This window comes from Nothobranchius furzeri, chromosome 14 (assembly GCF_043380555.1).
Source record: "Nothobranchius furzeri strain GRZ-AD chromosome 14, NfurGRZ-RIMD1, whole genome shotgun sequence".
NCBI classification, from domain to species: Eukaryota; Metazoa; Chordata; class Actinopteri; order Cyprinodontiformes; family Nothobranchiidae; genus Nothobranchius; species Nothobranchius furzeri.
The window spans coordinates 41,724,552-41,746,578 of NC_091754.1; the positions used below are offsets into that span (position 1 = coordinate 41,724,552).

Sequence of the window (22,027 nt, forward strand, 5' to 3'; positions counted from 1 at the left end):
AGTCTAATGTTTATTAGTACATTACAGACAATAATGAACTATATCACAATATGCTAATTTTTTTAGAAGGACCTGTAGTTTTATGTTCATCCTGTTAGAAAATTTGTGAACAATTATAATAAAAAATAGAAATTAAATAAATGTATTTTTAGTGCAAGTACCCCTTTAAAACTCTGTCTGTCTGGGTGCTTCTCTCCTGTTACCAACACAACTTTTGAGACTGAGCATCTTCAGACACTCGAGGAGTACAGACACTTCCCTCTTTCGCTCCTTTATTTTTTTCTCAAGGCTCTTTGTCCTGTCTGCCCACAGAGCGCTTCTCTGCATTTCTTCTGAAAAACTCTATTTTTACTAACCATGGATTTGATAAACTGGTCATTCAATGTGATCGATAAGATTTTTTCAACAATGAGAACAGAGCAGGGGGCTCCCACATGTCCACAGGGGACACCCGGTGGGGTATATGCTGGATTCCTGGAAGGAATGGAAGATCAAATGTCTCTCCCAGCTGTCCATTGAGGACATCGAAGACGTGTGGATATTTGGTCTGATGATCACTGGATTTCTCCTGATTGGAGTGGGAGGATATCTGGTTTTCTGGAAATTTGGGAAGACGGGAGCGATTGGAGGGCGACCCGCACCCACGGAAAGCACCGTCCGTGTGGAGACTTCACAGACTGGGACATTACTTGAGGTGAATCGTAAGCTGGACAATGTTCTAGCTGCGATACCAGTATTAGTGCACAAAATGGATGTCATCTCGGAGAGAGTCACCGGACGGTATGGACAGGTTTAAAAACCCAAACTGGCTTCACTGAAGGAGTAGAAATGATCAGTTTGAAGACTGAAGGCAGAGAGGAAAATTATCTCAGCCTGACCCAAACAAATTCTTATCTGAATCTGACGCCCTGGTAGCCTTGAGCTGCAAGCAACAAACCCCCACGAAGGAATGCAGACAGATGCTGTGAAAACCCGGCCTACAAGAACCCCCCCCACCCCACCCCACCCCCACCCGCCTTCGGATTGGTGGACTTCAGCCTGGCGAGGTCATCAGCTGGAGGAGTCAATGTGCTCTTTGCTTCTCCCAAGATCTCCCTCTCACCTGTGACTGTACAGTAGATGAGCGCCGTAGATGGCTGCTCTCGCTGGGGGAAACAGGATCCCAGCCCCCCCCCCCCCCCCCCCCCTTCCTTTCTATTGGAGTCTCATGTTACGTTGTGTTGTCTGAAGTCTGTAGCATATCTGTTTGAGGTGTTTTTTGCAGAGCACAGCTGCCCTCCTGGTGGAGGGTAAGTTTGAAGTGCCTTTTTTCCCCTCCACCTGAACCAATTCCTCATTTTACCCTCTTATCTCTATTAATGTAGCGCGACTCGGGTTGCGAATGACCACAGTCACCAATTCTTGTCATGTGTCTTGCCCATGTATGTCTGATCTCTGAATTGTGTGTACTGAAACTCTAATTTCCCTTTGGGATTAATAAAGTATTGATTAGTTGATTGATTGATTGATTGATTGATTGATTGATTGATTGATTGATTCATTGATTGATTGATTGATTGATTGGTCGATTGATTGATTGATTGATTGATTGATTGATTGATTGATTGATTGATTGATTGATTGATTGATTGATTAGTCATTTTGATAACACCTCCTTCTGTTTTGTTGACAGGACTCAGTGATCTCCTTAGTAGCTGTGTTTATATAGCAGCTTACCCACTTCATGATGTAAGTACCAGTGTTTTATTACTCTACTGTCAAGTGTATTGGAGTTTTCTCACAGTGTTACATTTTTGTAAACACATCACATGTGGCTGATGGGATGGGCAGGTTTAATTCACTGTGTAACCAGTGTGTTTTTTCCTGTTTGTGAGAAAAACCCCTCCTCCGTAACCACGTTACTGGTACGGAAGCCTGGAAAGGCCAACATTCCTCAATCGTATTTTTCCTACTGACTGATAAGAATTTATTGAATAGCACAGAATAGACTTTATTAATCCCACAGTGGGGACATCCAATCATTACAGCAGCACACACACTTGGAGAAAAAGAATAAGATTACGGGTAAAACTGATTCCAGCCATGTTTGCTTTCATAACTTCAACAACTTCATGCTGTTGACCCACATGAACATAATCCTCTGTTTAGTTTAGCAAAAATAACAACTGTTAATATTGTAAATGTCATGGTATTTCCCACCCCTGGATGACATTTTAATTAATTTACATTAATTATGATTAAAAGTTCCTGTGTGTCATGCAGCTGTAACCCTTTACTGCTGATAGATAGATAGATAGATAGATAGATAGATAGATAGATAGATAGATAGATAGATAGATAGATGATAGATAGATAGATAGATAGATAGATAGATAGATAGATAGATAGATAGATAGATAGATAGATAGATAGATAGATAGATAGATAGATAGATAGATAGATAGATAGATAGATAGATAGATAGATAGATAGATAGATAGATAGATTTCTTTTCAAGACACTGATAATCAGTTTTTCCTTGTTTGTTTTTCAGGGTGGTATTAATGAAGAAAGTGCAGAGCCTAATGACAGAAAGGTAAGAATGATATTGACGAAACCCTGAAAGTCAAAAGAAGTGGAAAAAAACTAGCCTACATATTTCTTTCGAAGTTCAAAGTTGAGACGGGGGTCAGATGGATTTTGAGATGGGCAGTGGCCAAAGGCAGGGAGCTTGGCAGTCTGATCTTCTGCAACAGAACCATTGTGATGCTTGTACATTGGAGTTTGAGAGTGAGATGGAAGCCTGCTTCCGCCTACATGTGGGGAGACATGTCCTGACTGTTCTGTGTGCTTATGCACCAAACTGCAGTCCAGACTACTCATGGAGTGTTTGGAGGGGGTACTGCAGAACGCTTCTTCCGGACTCTCTTGCTCACCTGGAGAACTGCAGCGCTCACAAGGGCAACAACAGTGAGAGCATGAGAGCTGGAAAGGTGTGCTTGAGAGTAACCCCCCCAGCCCCCCGATCTGAATCAGGACGAGTCCAAATGGGTAATGTTCTGTGCGTCCATTGTCAAGTTGGCCAGCCACAGCTGTGGCCGCAAGGCTGTTGGTGCCTATCATAGCGGCAACCTCCAAACCTACTGGTGAACACAGGCGGTTAGGGATACTGTCAAGATGAAGCAGGAGTCCTATCATGTCTTTGTGGCCTGTGAGACTCCAGAAGACGCTGATGGGTACTAGCAGTCCAAGCGGAATGCAGCTTGGATGGCTGCAGAGGCAAAAATCTGGGGGTGGGAGTAGATCATTGAAGCCACGGAGAAAGACTTCCGTATGGCTTTGAGGAGATTCTGGTTAACCATCCGGCATCTCAGGTTGGGACAGCAGTGCACTAATAACACTGCTTGTATTAGGGACCATGTACTGTTGACCTTGACTTGGGTTGCTGTGTATTGATGAACGGAGTGCTTTGAAGACCTTCTTCAATCCCACCGGCACACTTCCAGTGAGGAAATTGAGTAAGGGGACTTTGGGTCGGGCTCTCCAATCTCCAGTGCCGATGAGGAGATTCAAAAGCTCCTCTGTGGCAAGGTGTTGGGGTGGATGAGATTTGTCTAGGGTTCCTTAAAGCTCTGAGTGTTGTGGGGCTTTGTTGATTGACGCAGTTCTAACATTTTGTGGGCAATGATGGCAGTTCACAAAGTGTGTGTGTGTGTGTGTGTGTGTGTGTGTGTGTGTGTGTGTGTGTGTGTGTGTGTGTGTGTGTGTGTGTGTGTGTGTGTGTGTGTGTGTGTGTGTGTGTGTGTGTGTGTGTGTGTGTGTGAAGTGGCAAAGAAAGGAAATGAGAATAAAATGTGTCATAAGTATCTCTACTAACAAAGCTCTTTGTCACTTGAAATATTGGCTAATAACAGAATGGAAGAATTCTTTTTTAAATCATTATAAAATTAAAAGTTTTATTTTTCTGCACAGCTCCTGTATGAAGAGTGGGCAAACTACAGTGTCTTCTACAAGTACCAGCCAATCGGACTTGTTCGGTAAGTAAAACTGGCTTAATATGTTGTCAGATCCACAGTTCTGTGATTTGTTATTGTCTGGTGATCTTTGAGACATTTTACCCTTAAATGCACATTTGAAATAGTCAAGTCCAACAGTTAACTTTGTCTTCATTTTTGTAACTGCACTATGCCTTACCCTAACCCTAACCTTATCTACAACTGAATTAACACCAGACCTCTAAAACCAACTGATAAGCTTAAAAAAATGTGAGGACCAGAAATATGTCCTCACTTTGTAGGGAAGATAGTGAAAATGGTCCTCAGTATGTCGTAAGTACAAGCACACTCACACACACACACACACACACACACACACACACACACACACACTCACACACACACACACACACACACACACACACACACACACACACACACACACACACACACACACACACACACACTCACACACCACATTCTCAATTACTTTAAGATGGCAGCTTTCCAAGTAGAGTTTGTGGATGCTTTTATTTAGTCAACAACAGCATCAGCATTTTTTATATTTATTGACTTATTTTTCTTCTTGTCTCTCTTTAAGAAAGTATTTTGGTGAGAAGATTGGTCTTTACTTTGCTTGGTTGGGTCTGTACACCCAGATGCTCATCCTAGCATCTCTAGTCGGAGTCATTGTTTTTCTGTATGGATGTGCAACAGTCAATGACAATATACCAAGGTAAGCTCAAACACATGCATCTATGGGAAAATAAACTCTGCTCACTTGTTTTAATGCTAGAATTTGAAATATCAGCTACAGTATTTATAAAGGTTACTTATGTAAAACCAGGATCTGAAACCTGCATAAGTATGTTTCCCTGGAAACGTTGGGATTCATAAAGAAAACCTTTATGGTGAGATGGTAAAGACTCTTAAACCCCTGGGTGCACACACAAATCCAAAAGTCAAATCTTTAAACTGAGAATAAAAATAACACCTGTAATTAAAATAAAAAAATAAATTTAATATATTATTTTCATATGTCTTCAAACTAATACCAGGCGTGACCAAGGCGCCATGCTCCACACCAAGTGCGGCAGGGGGAGGGGAGGCGAAGATGTACAGCATCAAAAGAAATCCCAGGAGAAGGGAGGAGTCAAAGGCCCCACCTGACATATACAGTCATACACAAACACAGTCACACACTCCGTCCCTCATGCTCACACATACACATACAGCCAAAGACTTACATGAATGCACGCCATACACCCACTCATGCTCCCCATACACACCCTATTTACTCTGGTCCCGGTACTGCTGCACAAAGGGTACAACCGGTTCCTAGAGTTCGACCCTTTCTGCTGGGGTGCTGATGAGCAGGCTCCCCTGCCCAACGCTGAGCAAAGCAACCCACCACCCCAGACCCCAACCAGATGGCCAGATCCCCCTCCTAGCCTCCAGCCTCGGGAAGCCAAGCGGCAACAGAGGTGTGCTAAGACCTCTAGTCTCCCTCGGCCTGCTCCAATACAGTGTTAGTGTGTGCTGATGAGGTGTATTACATGGCTGTGGTAAGCAGGCATCATCTGGCCTATGCCAGCTCACAGACATGTCTCCCACTGTAAAGTTGAGGAACACCACGTTCGGCAAGGTCATTTGACTTGAAGAGAAAGGATTGATGTTCATGGCGCAGGGTGTGAGTCCTAAGACGTGACCCTGTGCAGCTGCAGTCATGCGGACCTGCTCCCAGAGAGAGCTGGACGTGATGGTGAGTCCGTGATGCCCTCACATTCAAATGCCCCCTCCAGGGTCACCGGAATGTGAGTTTTTTCATTAGGACCGTCACGGATGATTTTGCAGGGAAACCTTAGTGGAAGTCTGATCGGTGAGCTAGGCTCGCCGGGTCTGGTGGCAGGTGCTAGAGGACCAGCCCAGACGGAAGCGACCACAGCAGACCTCGCCGAGGTCTCAGGTGTCAGCGGACGCACCGTTGTGGCAGGCTTAGCCTCTGCAGAATCTAATGCTGCAACCAAGCCACACGCAGGTTTGGCAGGTGTTGGAGGATCTGCCGCAGAGATGTACAGAACCGACTCACGTTCTGTCGAATCTTTCAACAGGTCAAGAAGTGAGGCACCCAGACCATGAATTTTTCCAGGAGATTGGCTCCTAGAATCAGTTATTGGCCTTGGGGCAGGACTGTAGTCCTTGCGACCACTACGCGGTGAGTTCTGGCCAGAAGGAGCGTGGCTCTCACCTCTGCCAGGCGACTCTCTCCTGGAGGAGTATGATGGACTCTCCTTTTCTCTAAAAGAAACATGATGTTTATCAGACCAAGTCGTGGTGACTTAGGGTCCCCTCCACCAGCCGGTGGAGGGGTCCGAGGTCTGTTAGAATTCTGGGGCTTGTTATTAAGAAAGCCTCGCGGCTTAGAGTTGTTATTAGATTTCTGGGCCTGTTGTTTAGCACCATTGTTGCAGTTTCTATTGATTGAGCATTGGGCTCACATTATTATTGGCAATAACAAAGTTGTTTGATTATGTGTTTATCAAGAAAGTTCTTCGTCTTGAGCTGTAAAAGGTAAAGCAGTTCAGATGAGCAGAGGGCATGAAAGACCTTTGCCAATATCTCATGTAGATTAGGCCAGACGCAGCAGATCATGACCTTTAGGTCAAAAACAGGACATTCATGACGCTACACCTGTGTTGAACCAGATTAGTGGAACACATTGGTCTGAACTTAACTGAATGGTATAAAATATGAATGTATTGAATTAAATCATGGATGTGGACATATTATACAAAACTCACCTTTTGCATTCTTTAGTGCATGGGGAATGAATACCATTGGAAGGAACTGTACACATATGTGCTATCCTTTTACAGTTTTTCTCTTACCGTCTGTAGCGCTATCAAAACGTATCTTCATTTGAAAAAGTACATTACAATTGTTGGTAGTATACAATTGCAGTAGCTCTGACATGTTTTGTAACAGAAGAATCTTTCTGGGATGGGGTCAAGTTTAAACATTTGAATGTCTTATTACGGTATATGAAGATTTTCTTATTGCTCAGAGCCCAACACAGCATGAGCCCCACGAACAACCAAATGAACAAATTCCTGAGTGGGAACTGATCGAAATAGATTTCAGCATGCAACAAAATCATGAGTAGACTGGGTGGGTGCACAAGTCCAGAGACACTGCAGGTTCTAGGTTGTGCAGTGCATATCGAAAGTTTACACACAACACCCTAAAATGAAAAAAGTTTGTTTGAAATTGTGATGAACTATGAATACTTGATTTTAATTGGCTCAACAGAGATAGAAAGGCATCATGTGTCTTGCATTGCTTGGTTCTAAGTGGCAGAAGAAAGTAGCAGAGTGTGGAAAGTGGTCAGTATGTCCTCCAGCTGTCTAGGCCTAAACCAATGTAACTACAGAGATAACTGGATAACCTGGGGGTGGTCAGAAGGACCAGTGATGCCAGTGTTTGGCAGATGTTGCCTCTGTCAGTGCATGCCAGGGTAGCTGTGGCTACATTGTAGCTCATTCCCACCAGCGTTTGAATGGGTGGGTGACTGACTGTGCTGTGAGCCACATTGGGGGGTTGTAGAACCCTCAGTAAAGCACTACACAAATACAGGCCAATTACCAGGCCATTTAACCTAACCTTTTAAATGGAGCAATGTGGGAGGCAGGGCCAGGAAGAATCGTCTTCACCACCTGTATTCCCCGCTGTACTCTCCATCTCTCTCTGCTCCCCCACTCATCCAAACATGGGCAAACATCAGATTTTAACCTAATAATATGGGGAGGGGGTCGGAGATCATCTTCAGTGTTCCTGTCACAGTCTCAGCAGCTTCCTACTGACCAGTTTTCATCAGTTTTCCCCTCTCTGCCTGAAGCAGCTTCATTTCTAAGGCTTGTTTTGCTGAGAAAGTTCTTCTAAAAAAGCCGTTAGCTATTTCACACGGAGATTATTGTTTATTGTTTACTGTGCTATTTGGATCCCCATTAGCTTCCACAGCAGCGGTTGTTAATCTTCCTGGGGTCCATTTTCAAACTACAAAATACATTTAACAATACAAATGATTAAAACATTGTAAATTATTACATTAGAATTTTAAAAGCTGTAGTGGCCAAACAATACCATCGACAAGATCCCCGATAACTTACAGAGCTCTCTGAAAATACCCTTCTTCTCGTTCTATAACAACTGCAAAAACAAGACAATAACAGAAGATGATTTTAATAGAATAGCTTGTTTTTATGTTCTTCTGTATGTTTATTTATGTTTATATATTTAGCAGACACTTTTATCCAAAGCGACTTACAATTTATAACCTATAGGGCATGTTGTGATCTGTGGGGGAAACCGGAGTACCCGGAGGAACCCCACGCATGCATGGGGAGAACACGCAACTCCACGCAGAAAGGCCGCAGCCGAGTTTCGAACCTGCAACCTTCATGCTGCGAGGCAACAGTGCTAATCACTGCGCCACCATGCAGCCCATGGTGGCACAGTTGTTAAACCATAGTTAAAAGAGCCATGATTTTGGATTCCCCTAACACAACCTGGTAGTTTATTCCACTCAACAGTCCCTCTATATAAAAGGGTTTTCTTCATAAAATTATTTCTAGGTCTTGGCACTATCACCATGTTATTGCTTACCAAGCGTGTTACGTGCTCATGGCAATACCCACTAAGCAATATTTTGTCTTTCATATGATGATGAATACTATTAGTCACAACTAATAGCACTATTAGTTTGAAGAGAGTGAGCAAGCTGGAAAGTTGGTTGCTTAGCAACAGTGACTATGTCTGTCATCCGCGGGAAAACTTTATCATGTAAACAATAGAGCCGTCAGACTGACGGCTTGTGGGAGACGAAGACAAAAACAACTACCTTATAATTGTTTATTGAGACATTATTTTATGGAAAATATAACACAAAAATAAGAAAGCCAGAACAACATGAGATCCATCCAACTAAAGTTATTACATATCAAAATATGAAAACAGTCAAAATGACTGCCTTGGGAGTTTTTGTGTACATTCTGTGGGTTTCCCGATAGTAAGGAATTACAGTAATCCAGTCTTGATGTAATAAATGCATGAACTAGTTTTTCAGCATCACTCCTGGAAAGGATGCTTCTAATCTTGGCAATATTCTGGAGGTGGAAGAAGGAAATCCTACAAACCTGTTGAACGTGACATTTGAACGGCATGTAACACAGAGGTTCTTTAATTAATGCTGTTGAGATCAGGTGATTGACTAAGCAGTTCACCTTTTTGAGGTTACTGTTGTGTTTAAGCTCAAACCATGATCTTTTACACAGTACGTGTTTCTGGTCCCATTGTTTGATCAGGTAAACATTACATGTGCATTTGATCAATTTAATTGTTCTTTAACTGAACAGAGAAATACAGCTTTGTTTATATACTTTGATGTGTAAATTCCAGCATGGAGATCTGCCATCCAAAGAACAACATCACAATGTGCCCTCTGTGTGACAGAGTGTGTAGCTACTGGAAACTTAGTACATCCTGTGGAACTGCCCGTGCCAGTTACCTGTTTGACAACCCTGCCACTGTTTTCTTCTCTATATTCATGGCTTTGTGGGGTGAGCACTAATAAATTAGCTTTATATTTATGGATTTATGAGTTCTCCTGAGCTAAATGTCATGACCCATTTATTCTTATTCCTGTTTCAAAGCCGCCATGTTCATGGAGCACTGGAAGAGAAAGCAGATGCAGTTGAACTATGAATGGGACCTCACAGGGTTGGAAGATAAGGAGGTGAGTGATAGCAAACTCACACAGCACACAATTCATAATAATAACACAAAGCGTGAAGTTGATTGTCATTTTCTTTATGAAGCACTTAAAAAACAACGGGAGCGGCACCAAAATGTTAGCAGTTTAAATTACGTACGAACGTAAAAGCACATTTTATATGTTTTTTTAATTAATGCATGAATTAGTCAGTGTTTACCCATCTGATCCATCAATATTCACTCTCATGTCATTTACTAAATAATTCTCATGAGCTCAGACCCAAAAGTAAAGAGACATTTGGTTTTAGCCAGTTTTATCTTGTCCAAGTGAACTTTTAAAACCTATTACTTTGGATCCTCTGCACATAGAGATCATTACAAGTAAAATAAGTTTGCATGTGATGTCATGCTACTCATGGTGACACCAGTTTAGTTGTGACCAACGTCAAAGGAACTTCGTAACCTATATTGCCGCACTAACAGACAAGGGTGTAAACACAGCTTGCCTTTTGTAAGTTTCTAAAGTTTGCATGTTTTCTACCCCTCTGCCATTCCTTTTGTAACTGATGCTCCTTTTAGCACTCGTCACTGTACTTTTTAACTGGTCATTTTTGCACACCTGTCATAAAATACATTGGTTTGTGTTAATTTACAAACTCTTCTTGGATTGTAGCTCAGGGGGTAGAGCAGGCTGTCCAGTAATCGGAAGGTTGCAGGTTTGATCAAAGCTCCGACAGGAGAATGCTGCTATTGTGTCCTTGGGCAAGACACGTAACCCGCCTTGCCTGTTTGTGGAGGTCACAGGGACCGGTGGCGCCAGTGTTCGGCAGACCTTGCTTCCATCAGTGCGCCCCAGGGCAGCTGTGGTTACATTGCAGCTCATCATCACCAGTGTGTGTGAATGGGTGAATGCCTGATTGTGTTGGGAAGCACCTTGAGGAGTTGTAGAATTTTTAGAAGGTGCTATACAAATACAGGCCATTTACCATTGAAAGTCTGCTAATATCACACCTTGCTTTCCTTGGTTTGGCTCCATGACTTGCTGCCATACTGTATGTGACTTTTGTTAAACCATCAGACAGAAACTAAACAGGAGGAACAGTTGTTAAGGTTTGTGTAGAGCATCCATCATCAGTTGAGTCCGTAGCAGAAAGAGCAGAGGAGAGCTCAGCACATTACAGTCTACATGAGAAATGTTAGAGAAATGTTAAACAACAACACTCATCTATCAATGTTGTTTCTACTGCACATACACCCACTTGGACAGATAATTGATTATTTTAATAATGTCTCTAATCACCTATATGTAGATGATATTCAGCTGTACTGCTCCTTTAAGGACTCTGAGCTCTACAAACTGTCTGAATTACTAAAATGTCTATCAGCTATCACCAGCTGGCTAGAAGAAAACTTCCTCCAGTTAACCCTCTGGAGGCAGGCGTTGCAGATTTGCAACGTTAAAACCTATCTGGTTACTCCACATAGGTATTTCATGAGCATTTTTTTACTCAGAAGTTCCCCTGAAGGACTTAGTTGTTCGTCCTTTTATCAAAACTTATTTTGAGCCTGAGAGGGTTAAACTCTGAAAAGACTGAATGTCTGATCATTGCCCCTGAGAGCATGGTTCCCCTCATTAGTGTAAAACCTGGTCATTTATCCTCTGCTTTCAAGCCAAACTTAAGGAATTTGGATGTGTTTAACCAATCAATGTCTCTTGAAGGTCACTCAAAAACATTGGTCTGAAACAGTTTATATCACTTAAGAAATATCTCGAAATTGCAAAGGTTGGTGTCAAAACATCAACTTGAAATGGTTCTCCATGCTTTTATTTCCTCCCGTCTAGATTACTGTAACACACTCTTCACATGTTTTAACAAAAAAGCCCTTGACCACCTTCAGGTAGTCCAGAACTCTGCAGTGAGGCTCCTAACTGGAGCAAACAGAAGAGCACACCTCACTCCTATTCTGGTGTCTCTGCACTGGTTACCCGTTAACTTTAGAGTTCATTTTAGAATCCTGACTAGAACTTTCAGGGCTCTACATGGTCAAGCTCCTCCCTATATTACTGAACTGTTAAAGCCTTATGGTCCAACCCGAGCCCTCGGGTCCACACACCAGAACCTTCTAGAAGTTTCAAAGACCAGAAGCAAAGGTCGAGGTGATCGCTCCTTCCAGACTGTTGCACCCCGACTTTGAAATGATCTTCCTTTATCCTTACGTAGCGTTGACAGTCTGGACACTTTTAAAAACAGCTAAAGACCCTTTTATTTAAAGCTGCTTTTACCTAAATCTTTTATTTTCTTATGTTTAACTCAAATTTGCAATCATCTTTCATTCACTTTATTTTTTCTGATGTTAATCTATTTCTGTTTTTAGATCATTATGTTTTATTTTGTTTTGATCTATGTGATGCACTTTGTGATTCTGTGATAAGTGCTATATAAATAAAATTTACTTACTTATATTAAAACCTAGATGGCTGGAAACTTTCTACAACTGAATGAAAATAAGACTGAAATCCTCTTCTCTGCCCAACACAATTGTAAAAATTTAATTTAATTATGATTATATAACACTTCGTATTAACTCAGAGACAACAGAAGAGAGATTCAGGTTTTAAAAGTTTAAAGATTTATTACTAAACAAATTAAAACTAGACTAACTTTAAACACTAAATTCATGGTGTAACTAAGGTGAAGTGAGACGGAGAATGGTGTAGTGTGGAATGTTGTTCAGAACCAGCAAATCCGGAGAAACGATTATTTCTGATGGGAGTGAAGGTGATGTCTTCATGCTAAGCTTTGATTTGGAGATTCAAAAACACACAAGACACCGTTTTTGTCACTCCGCACATACCCTTTTGGAAGTCCCCGTTAGATCAGGAATGTCGAGGTCCAGCTTGACCTTCTATGGAACTGAAGCCGGTAGGAAAAGCAGCGGTTGCCGACCAGACCAGTCTTGAGATACTCCCGGGTCACGACAGTTTTGTTGGCGTATAGCAAGACCCAAAACGGGGTCGTGATGGTTCAGCTTTTATTCTGAAAGGAACCGTTGCAGCAGGTGGAACGGCAACAGATTTGATCCAGCTTGTCGTTGGTTATTTTGGCTGAATAGGAAAGTTACGGATTGGCCACTCCGTCAACTTCTCTAGAACGCTTTGAACTGGCGTTAAAGATGGCGTGGGCATAGTTTTATAATTTGGATGTTTTGATTTATGGTCGAATGAAAAGAGGACCGATTTACCAAGCACCACCAAAACCACGCCTCTGTCAGATCTGGCAGATTCTGATTGGATCAGTAAAAGCAACGTGTGATGTGGCTTAACCTTATGTGTGATCAGTCTCTAGTGGAAACATTTAAAGTTATATTATTTATTATATTCTGTAGGATTATAATAAAGTAATTAATATTTTCATTTCACAAATTGGTTCACATTTTATTATTGACTAACACTTTGTTTGATTAACTTATTAAAAATAGAGTTATTTTATTTATTAAAAAGAAAGTCCTTTGTCCTCATTCTTCTCCTGAGACCTTGAGCAATATCTCATGTAGGTTAGTTCTTGCTGAGGAGAGGGGGGGAAATGACTTTTAGGTGGAAAACAGTCATTTCATTCAGTTACATAATCTAGTTCATTGACTTTATTACAATCATGACATTTTGAACAGCCTGAAAAGCCATTGCTAAACTCAATATGTATTTATTAGAGTAACTAAACCCCCAAAAGACTTTTTTTTGCTTATAAACTGTACATTTGGGTCTTTACAAATGCAATCTTTCTGTTTCTGAGCATTTTTTGACATGTTTGTGTAAACTTGATTAAATCTAGAATCTAGGTCTAAAAACGTCTCAGTGCTGCCCCCTGTGGCAGAGCAGCAGCTACTGCTGTTTACGGCTGGAACAATTTCTCATCATTGGTACAGTCTCCTCCCACTCCCCCTCCCTCCCAGGATGGAAATTCCCCACACTTGGCCATGCCACTCTGTGCCTCCTGGCAACGCCCACTTTCATAGCATTTTTCAAATCTTGACTAGGGGGTGCAGTTACATTTTCTGATGGTGTGCAGTCCAAAAGCAATCCTGGTACTGAATAAACCGTCAAAATAAAGGTATTATGAAACAACCCATTCAATAGATTAATATACCCAAGCACTACAAAACTGCCTATGTGCACTAAATTGTAAAAGGCCTGTATTTGATATAGTGCCTTCTAGGGTCCTGGAACCCCCAAGGCATTTTACAATGCAATCAGTTATTCACCCATTCACACACACATTCACACCCTTGTGGTGATGAGCTACGTTGTAGCCACAGCTGCCCTGGGGCGCACTGACAGAGGCGAGACTGCCTGCTTTTGCGGATTTCTAAATAGTCATACACAAGCTCTGAAAGGACTCTGTCATGTTTAGAGGGTGAGAATCCAAACTCTGGTTAGTGAGTAACTACAAGTTTGCAGAGAAGTAAAATGTTATACAAGCTTTTGTTGTTTCGTTATGTCGGAGAACTATTTGTTACATTTTAGTAGTAATGCTTGAACTAAAGAACAGAATAGAAAGTTGTTTTGCAATGGCAAATTTGGTTAGCAAATTAGCTCAAAAACATTTTTCCATGCCTCCTAACAATGTAATAATATAGTATAGCGGGGGGCACCAGTGTATGACAGCCTCAGCAACAACCCCCCACCCCCCCACCCCCCCACCCCCACCCCCTGGCAGCTGCAGGCCGGTGTGTGTGAGCGGATGAGTGTAACGTGCTTTGAAGTCCTCGGATTCAGTGCAAGTTCAGGTCATTTATTGTGTTAGATTTCAGATCCACACAGGTAAGACTGCACACAGCAGTAACAAATGTTTTTATTTTAGATTGAAGAGACCTCAGGTAGACATCGACTTCCTGCCTACGTGACCAATGTTGTCATGATGCTGTTAATGGTAAGTCAGCTTTCCCTATAGTGAACACCACTGATGCTCTGTGAAAGGTTCATTAAAGGTTCTCGTGTTTTTCCCGCTTGGTGTTCCTGTCAGATTGGTGTCACATTTGCCGTTGTGTTTGGTGTGATCCTTTACCGAATCTCCACTCAAGCTGCTCTTTACATGAGCTCTAGTCCAACATCAAGAAGCCACATTCAACTGACAGTTAAAACCACAGCAGCCATCATCAACCTGGTAATCATCCTCATTCTGGATGAGGTGTATGGCGCTGTGGCCCGATGGCTCACTGTACTCGGTAAGTGAACGGACTGAAACAGTTAGAGAGGCAGTTTGTGCCATTCATGCGAGCGGCATTTTGAAAATAACAATTCCAAGGTCCAAGCCCCTTTCCTCAGGCTCCCCTCTAGAGTCATAGAATCCGGTGGTTGTAGAAAATGGTATATTCCAATCTCATATGTACTTACGTAATAAAAATATTGTGACTTTTGTATTTATTAAGTATTTTTGGTTTTGAAGGGCTTAACAGTGTTCTCTATCTAATAACTTCTTTTGTTTTAAAACAGCAGGGATAAAACTAGTTGTATTCATTGAAAAGTACGAAATGTAAAGAAAAACTACTCTAAAGATTTTAACATGTGATAGATTAAATCATACACATTTGCACAATAAGTTATTTTTCCTTTAAATGTCTTTAGTGGTGAACAAATTTCTCTGATTGAAAACGTGTTTTAACTAATCTGCTTCCTTCCAGAGGCACCAAAAAATGAACAGAGTTTTGAGGAAAAGCTCATCTTTAAGACCTTCATTCTGAAGTTTGTCAATGCTTTTACACCAATTTTCTACACTGCTTTCATCAGAGGAAGGTTAGCCACACTGTGGCTGCATGTCATCGTTGTGCTTTTATTTGAATAGAAGCAACTTTATTTCTCTTCCAGACTGGTGGGGAGACCAGGACAGTACCTGTATGTGTTTGAGTCATACCGAGCAGAAGAGGTAAGGTTTCCATTTTTACACAGAATAAAAGCACAGAAGTGTTTTCAGGGACGTCACTAGGATTGAGAGATAGGGGGCTTAGCCCCAAGAGATTGAAGTTGAAAATTTTTTGCCAACTGTGCAGAAAATGTGTAAATTAATTCATTATTTGAAGAACATTTAACAGAACCTGTTATTTTATCATTTTCTTTTCCTTCCTTGCCTTCTTGCATATATATATATATGTGTGCGTGTGTGTGTGTGTGTGTGTGTGTGTGTGTGTGTGTGTGTGTGTGTGTGTGTGTGTGTGTGTGTGTGTGTGTGTGTGTGTATAAACATTAAACATTTGATATTTCCAACTAAAGTTATTCATTCAGTCTACTGCAAGTAACAGGTGTGGTCATTAATTTAATTAGTTTCATTACAGCTTAGTTAAAATCCTACTGAAATCTGACAATAAAGAACAAATTCATAATTGTCAAAGCTTTATTCTGCCAAATGAGTATAGTTGAGACAGTTTAATATATATAAATAACATTGGTACATGGAACAAATGAGGTGTCTTTGAATTAACAATTAAAAGACAAAATAACAGTAAATAAAAACTATCCAGTCAGTAGTCCTCTTTAACCGAACAAAGTACAATTTAGCAGTTTATAGGGACGGGAAATGTGACTTTGGAAGTGAACATGGGGTCAACCTAATCATGACACATAAAATACAACTAAGCATCATTTTTGCAGCCAGTGGATGGTTAGGGTTAGGACTGCTGATGTTGAGCTGGTGACCGGTTGCTAAGCAATTAGATGAAATAGAGCTGTTTTTGATTGGTTGGCGGAGAGTCTACTTTGCGTTGTAAGTTGCATTGACCGAGAGCAGGGAGACGTGCAGAGACAGAGTTGAGTTGTTTGTTTGGGTAAATGAAATTATTGTAAATACTACAACAACAACTGATGAAATGATTATAATATATTATATATAAAAACGTCTGTCTTTCTCTCTGTCCCTCAGTAAGCATGCAAACTTAGGCTAGTAGGATGTTTTCCTCTAATTATCTGTACACACCAATAATAACACTAAGGATTGCAAGGCTATGAGCCAAAATTAATAACACAGAGGTGAAGGTTTATGCATTTAACAAAAAACGTCTTAACTAATAGTCAGGGCTTCTGTAAAATCTGATCTCCAGTCCACATCCAGTCAGAATTATCATCTCTTCTGTTTCATGATCAGGAGCAGCTGGGTCTTTATGGCGTAAACTTTATGCTCACAAAGTTGTTGTTTTTCCAACATCATGCCCACTTTCAAGTGAAGCACACTCCTTTTTTGACTTTTTGTTTCTTGTGTTTGCTCACAATCCGTATAACTGGTTGTCTCTCCTCCTCCATGGATCTACCTGTCTGTCGGAGCATTGAACCACCGGATGGACAGCTGCTGCTGCAGCTGTCAGTCATTGCAGGAATCCGCGCGGTGTCAGAAAACTCTTCTCTTTTATTTTCTCCTCTGCCTGAGCTGATGGTCACGCGCGGCACGCCTAGCAGCAGTGATTTTACGCAAAACGCGGTCCTTAATGGAGCACGTGCCACACTGTGGATGACTGGTGTTGGAGGACAAATATTTTTTTCAGAAATCTCAGAGATTTCCACAAATGAATACCCGGAAAATTTACCGGTATACGGACTGTACCCTAGAGAGCTGGGATGCTGAAAGGTTATAATTAGATTTTTTTCACCTTGTTAGTCATTTTCATTCCCGCTCATTGTCACCATTTTACGCTTAGTTTTTGAATATCTGATCAATAGAGCTCATTTACATCAGATTGCAGCTGAACTCTTGGTCCTAGTGCTCAACCATTTGATTTAATATAGCGTGCAGGGGACAAAATTGACCCCCCCCCCCCCCCCCCCCCCCCCCGATGGTGGTGCTTTCCCCCTGAAGGAAGGATTTAAAGTTCGCTGAACTTGCAGCCATTTTCTCCATGTCTGGTTTGATGATGTCACTTTGGTGAAGCGCATTCGTAGTCCCGGACTTATTTTCACACAAAATCTAAAATAACGTTTCCCCCGTTCAAAAATAATTGCGTTTTTGGTATCAAAATGTATCATTAAAATTCATGGACATCCATCCATCCATTTTTATCCGCTTATCCGGAGTCGGGTCGCGGGGGCAGTAGCCTAAGGCGAGAGGCCCAGACTTCCCTCTCCCCAGCCACTTGGGCCAGCTCCTCCGGGGAAATCCCAAGGCGTTCCCTGGCCAGGTGAGAGACATACTCCAACATGTCCTGGGTCTACCCTTAGGTCTCCTCCTGGTTGAACGTGCCCGGAAAACCTCACCAGGGAGGCGTCCAGGAGGAATCCTGACCAGATACCCGAGCCACCTCAACTGGCTCCTCTCGATATAGAGGAGCAGTGGGTCTACTCCGAGCCCCTCCCGAATGACCGTGCTTCTTACACTATCTCTAAGAGAGAGCCCAGCCACTCTTCGGAGAAAACTCATTTCGGCCGCTTGTATACGTGATCTTGTTCTTTCGGTCACTACCCAAAGCTCATGACCATAGGTGAGGGTAGGAACGTAGATCGACCGGTAAATCGAGAGCTTCGCCTTCTGACTCAGCTCTCTCTTCACCACGACAGTGGCCTAGTGGTAGAGTGTCCGCCCTGAGACTGGGAGATCAGGGGTTCGATTCCTGGTCGGGTCATACCAAAGACTTTGAAAAAATGGGACCCAATGCCTCCCTGCTTGACACTCCGCATTAAGGGGTTGGATTGGGAGGTTAAACCACCAAATAGTTCCCAAGCGCGGCTGTGTCTGCAGCTCACCGCTCCCCCAGGGGATGGGTCAAATGCGGAGAACAAATTTTGCACACACACCTGTGTGTTTGTGACAACTAATGGGACTTTAACTTTGACAGACTGGTACAACGCCCGCATCACTGCAGATGCAGCACCAATCCGCCTATCGATCTCACGCTCCAGTTTTCCCTCACTCGTGAACAAGACCCCGAGATACTTAAACTCCTCCACTTGGGGCAGGACCTCATCCCTGACCCGGAGAAGGCATTCTACCTTTTTCCGAATCAAGACCATGGTCTCAGATTTAGAGGAGCTGATTCTCATCCCAGCTGCTTCACACTCGACTGTGAACCGCTCCAGCGAAAGTTGAAGATCATGTTCTGATGAAGCCAACAGGACCACATCATCTGCAAAAAGCAGAGACCTGATCCTCAGGCCACCAAAACAGATGCCCTCCACACCTTGGCTGCTCCTAGAAATCCTGTCCATAAAGGTTAGGAACAGAATCTGTGACAAAGGGCAGCCTTGGCGGAGTCCAACTCTCACTGGGAACGAGCCCGACTTACTGCCGGCAATGCGGACCAAGCTCTGACACCAGCAATACAGGGACCTAACAGCCCGTATCAGAGGGCCTGGTAACCCATACTCCCGGAGAACCCCCCACAGGGTCCCACAGTGCCCCCCAAGGAACGCGGTCAAACACCTTCTCCAAATCCACAAAACACATGTAGACTGGTTGGGCAAACTCCCACGCACCCTCCAGGATCCCTGTAAGGGTATAGAGCTGGTCCAGTGTTCCACGGCCAGGACGAAAACCACATTGCTCCTCCTGAATCTGAGATTCAACAATCCGACAGACCCCCCTCTCCAGAACCCCTGAATAGACCTTACCAGGAAGGCTCAGGAGTGTAATCCCCCTGTAGTTGGAACACACCCTCAGGTCCCCCCTTTTTAAATAAGGGGACCACCACCCCGGTCTGCCAGTCCTGTGCTACCATGACAATTTTCGGACGTGGACACCACGTTGGCATCGGGCCAATGTTTATTGGGAACTGACATCCCACATGTAGAATAAAGTGGCACTAATAAGTGCAAACCGAGCCGAGCTCTGGTGTCACAACCAGAGTTAAATGATGCGCAGCTCCAGTCTAACAGGGACGGCAGGGGTAACCAGTATCTGTCTGGGGAAATTCCTCGTGGGCCAGTCTGGTCGGTGTTTTAGTCATCTTTTTGTTTTTCCGGGCCGGTGTTCAGTCACATCTCTGTTGATCACCTGCTGTCAGTGTGGAAGGAACAGGTGAGCTGCTGCCAACAAAGCTTTACTTCCTAGAAACTCTTTCTATGCACAGACAGTGACCTGTTATTTATAATATTATAATTAATAAGTTAATGAATACAATAAACCCACAGCACGTGATAGAACATAAGATTTAAAAAGTCTGAATATTTACCCCACAGCTCAGCTCTGTTATAGAAATAAGCAGATGTCTGCTTAAGCTGGGCATCATCAAATATAAAGAGTGTTCACAGATAACTTAATAAAAAAAATATTTTTTTCATTTTAATATTTATTTTATTTAAAGTTATCTAAGGTTTGGATGTCTGTGAACATTACATTTTTCTGATTAGTGTAAAAAACATAATAATATGCATGATGTCATTAATAACAGTCATGAAGCTCTGCCCTGGGCCTAAAGTCCTGCAGATACATTTAGTTTCTATAAACACCAACAATTCAATTCAATTCACGTTTAGTTATGAAGCGCCAAATCACGACAAGAGTCGTCTCAAGGCACTTCACAAAGTAAAAATTCCAATTCAGGTCAGTTCATTAAGCCAATCAGAAAATTTTTTTCCAATACAAGGAACCCAGCAGGTTGCATCAAGTCACTGACTGGTATGGTATGGTATGGTATGGTATGGTATGGTATGATATCCAAGAACATTATAGATACGAGAACAAACTACAAGTGTTTGAGTATGAGAACCGTATCCTGCCTGAGAACTTTTTGTAACACTGTTTTAGCGATGTTTGTTTTCATGTTTTTTACTTTCTGTTTTAAGCTCCAGCTGTTTTCCTGCTGCTGAGGTTTAGCTTTTCTTACTGTGATTCCTCTTTACAGTGTGCTCATGGAGCCTGTCTAATGGAGCTGTGTATCCAGCTGAGCATCATTATGTTGGGAAAGCAACTCATTCAGAACAACCTTTTTGAGATTGGAATTCCGTAAGTACAACCCAGATAATTAAACATTTACCACCGAACGTTGAAAGGCTTGTGTTTGTAAAGCTCTTTCAAGAGTTCTATGAGCCCCCGAAGCCCTTTCATCCAGTCACTCCCCCACTCACACACGCATTCAAACGCTAACATAGCAAGAGGTTATCATCCATGAGTCTCAACATGGTTTAGTGTTTTTCACACAATGCTGAGAGAAACTGTCTTCCCAAAACGTATTTTTACATTTTTCATATATTCAACACTATCAGTTCATTTATGTTCCTACATTCTGTTACTACAAAGTACCTCCCTGTCAGAACGTATCCCCCCTCTCAGTTCCAAAGTTTTGAAGTTCAGCTTATAATAAAAATGATCAGTTATTTCTGAGGCTCTTAAGTTATTAAACTCTAACCTCGAGTACAAGAAAACAACCATCTGTCAGCATGGTAGAAGAAGACTGATGATTTGGGCTTCTTCTGCAGCCACAGTACCTTGGTCGGCACCTTGCAGTCTTTGAGTGTACCCCAAACCTCTCTGGATATAAACTCAAATTAATTCTGTTTATTCATGTGCTGAATCACAACAGCGACAATGACTTGGATTCAGAGATACTTTATTAAGCCAAAGGGAATTTAGACGCTGTAGAAACTCATTTAAGATTATAAAAAGAGCTTTTCTAGATGGTTCTAGCTATGGGGAGGGGCGATTTCAGTAGCTGTTTATGTTGCAGCAGATCTGAAGAAGTGTCTGACTGATCAGTCTACGCTGATGATTCACTGTCTGGACATGACGATCAGAATTGTCCATCATCAGTGGTTCTAAATAAAACTTCATTCTAAGAACGTAATTTACATGACCAAGAACAACTGTATGCATTCACTTTGTCCTTGTCTGTGTGTGTGTGTGTGTGTGTGTGTGTGTGTGTGTGTGTGTGTGTGTGTGTGTTCCTCAGCAAGTTTAAGAAGCTGATTCGCTATCTTCGCTCAAAGCAAGGATCTTTTATTGAAGAGGAGAGGAAGAAGAAGCTGCACAGATACGAAAGCGATCACTTCCTGGAACCATTTGCTGGATTAGTGCCAGAATATATGGAAATGAGTCAGTAACACGTGACATTATTGCACAAACAACAATAACAACTTGAATACTGTTGACTACTGTTTCAGTGTTTGACTCGCTTTTGTTTTATTGGTATTTTTTGTTTATGCTTTTCTTACACAGTTTTCCCCACTTGACAATATCCTTGAGTCATCCTCTAGTTTGTGCAGACTTTAATTCTTGGTTAAATCTGTTTGAAATGGGTGTAGGTGGTAGCTTACCTTCATTGGATAGCAGTCAGTGTAACCAGAGCTAGACCATCTCCTCCAACAGGTCCAACAT

At 42.2% G+C, this 22,027-nt stretch overlaps 1 protein-coding gene across 3 annotated transcripts in view; it reads left to right on the plus strand.

The window, feature by feature from the left end:
- Positions 1 to 22,027, plus strand: part of LOC107389476 (anoctamin-1) — a 75,856-nt gene that overhangs the window by 43,334 nt on the left and 10,495 nt on the right. For all 3 annotated transcript variants that reach the window (XM_054746505.2, XM_054746503.2, XM_054746504.2), the window contains 12 exons: positions 1,673 to 1,728; positions 2,534 to 2,575; positions 3,952 to 4,016; positions 4,576 to 4,710; positions 9,429 to 9,589; positions 9,683 to 9,765; positions 14,603 to 14,671; positions 14,765 to 14,966; positions 15,423 to 15,534; positions 15,607 to 15,664; positions 20,559 to 20,659; positions 21,603 to 21,745. In XM_054746505.2, the coding sequence (XP_054602480.1) occupies positions 1,673 to 1,728; positions 2,534 to 2,575; positions 3,952 to 4,016; positions 4,576 to 4,710; positions 9,429 to 9,589; positions 9,683 to 9,765; positions 14,603 to 14,671; positions 14,765 to 14,966; positions 15,423 to 15,534; positions 15,607 to 15,664; positions 20,559 to 20,659; positions 21,603 to 21,745 (1,227 nt within the window). The remainder of the gene's footprint in view (positions 1 to 1,672; positions 1,729 to 2,533; positions 2,576 to 3,951; positions 4,017 to 4,575; positions 4,711 to 9,428; positions 9,590 to 9,682; positions 9,766 to 14,602; positions 14,672 to 14,764; positions 14,967 to 15,422; positions 15,535 to 15,606; positions 15,665 to 20,558; positions 20,660 to 21,602; positions 21,746 to 22,027) is intronic.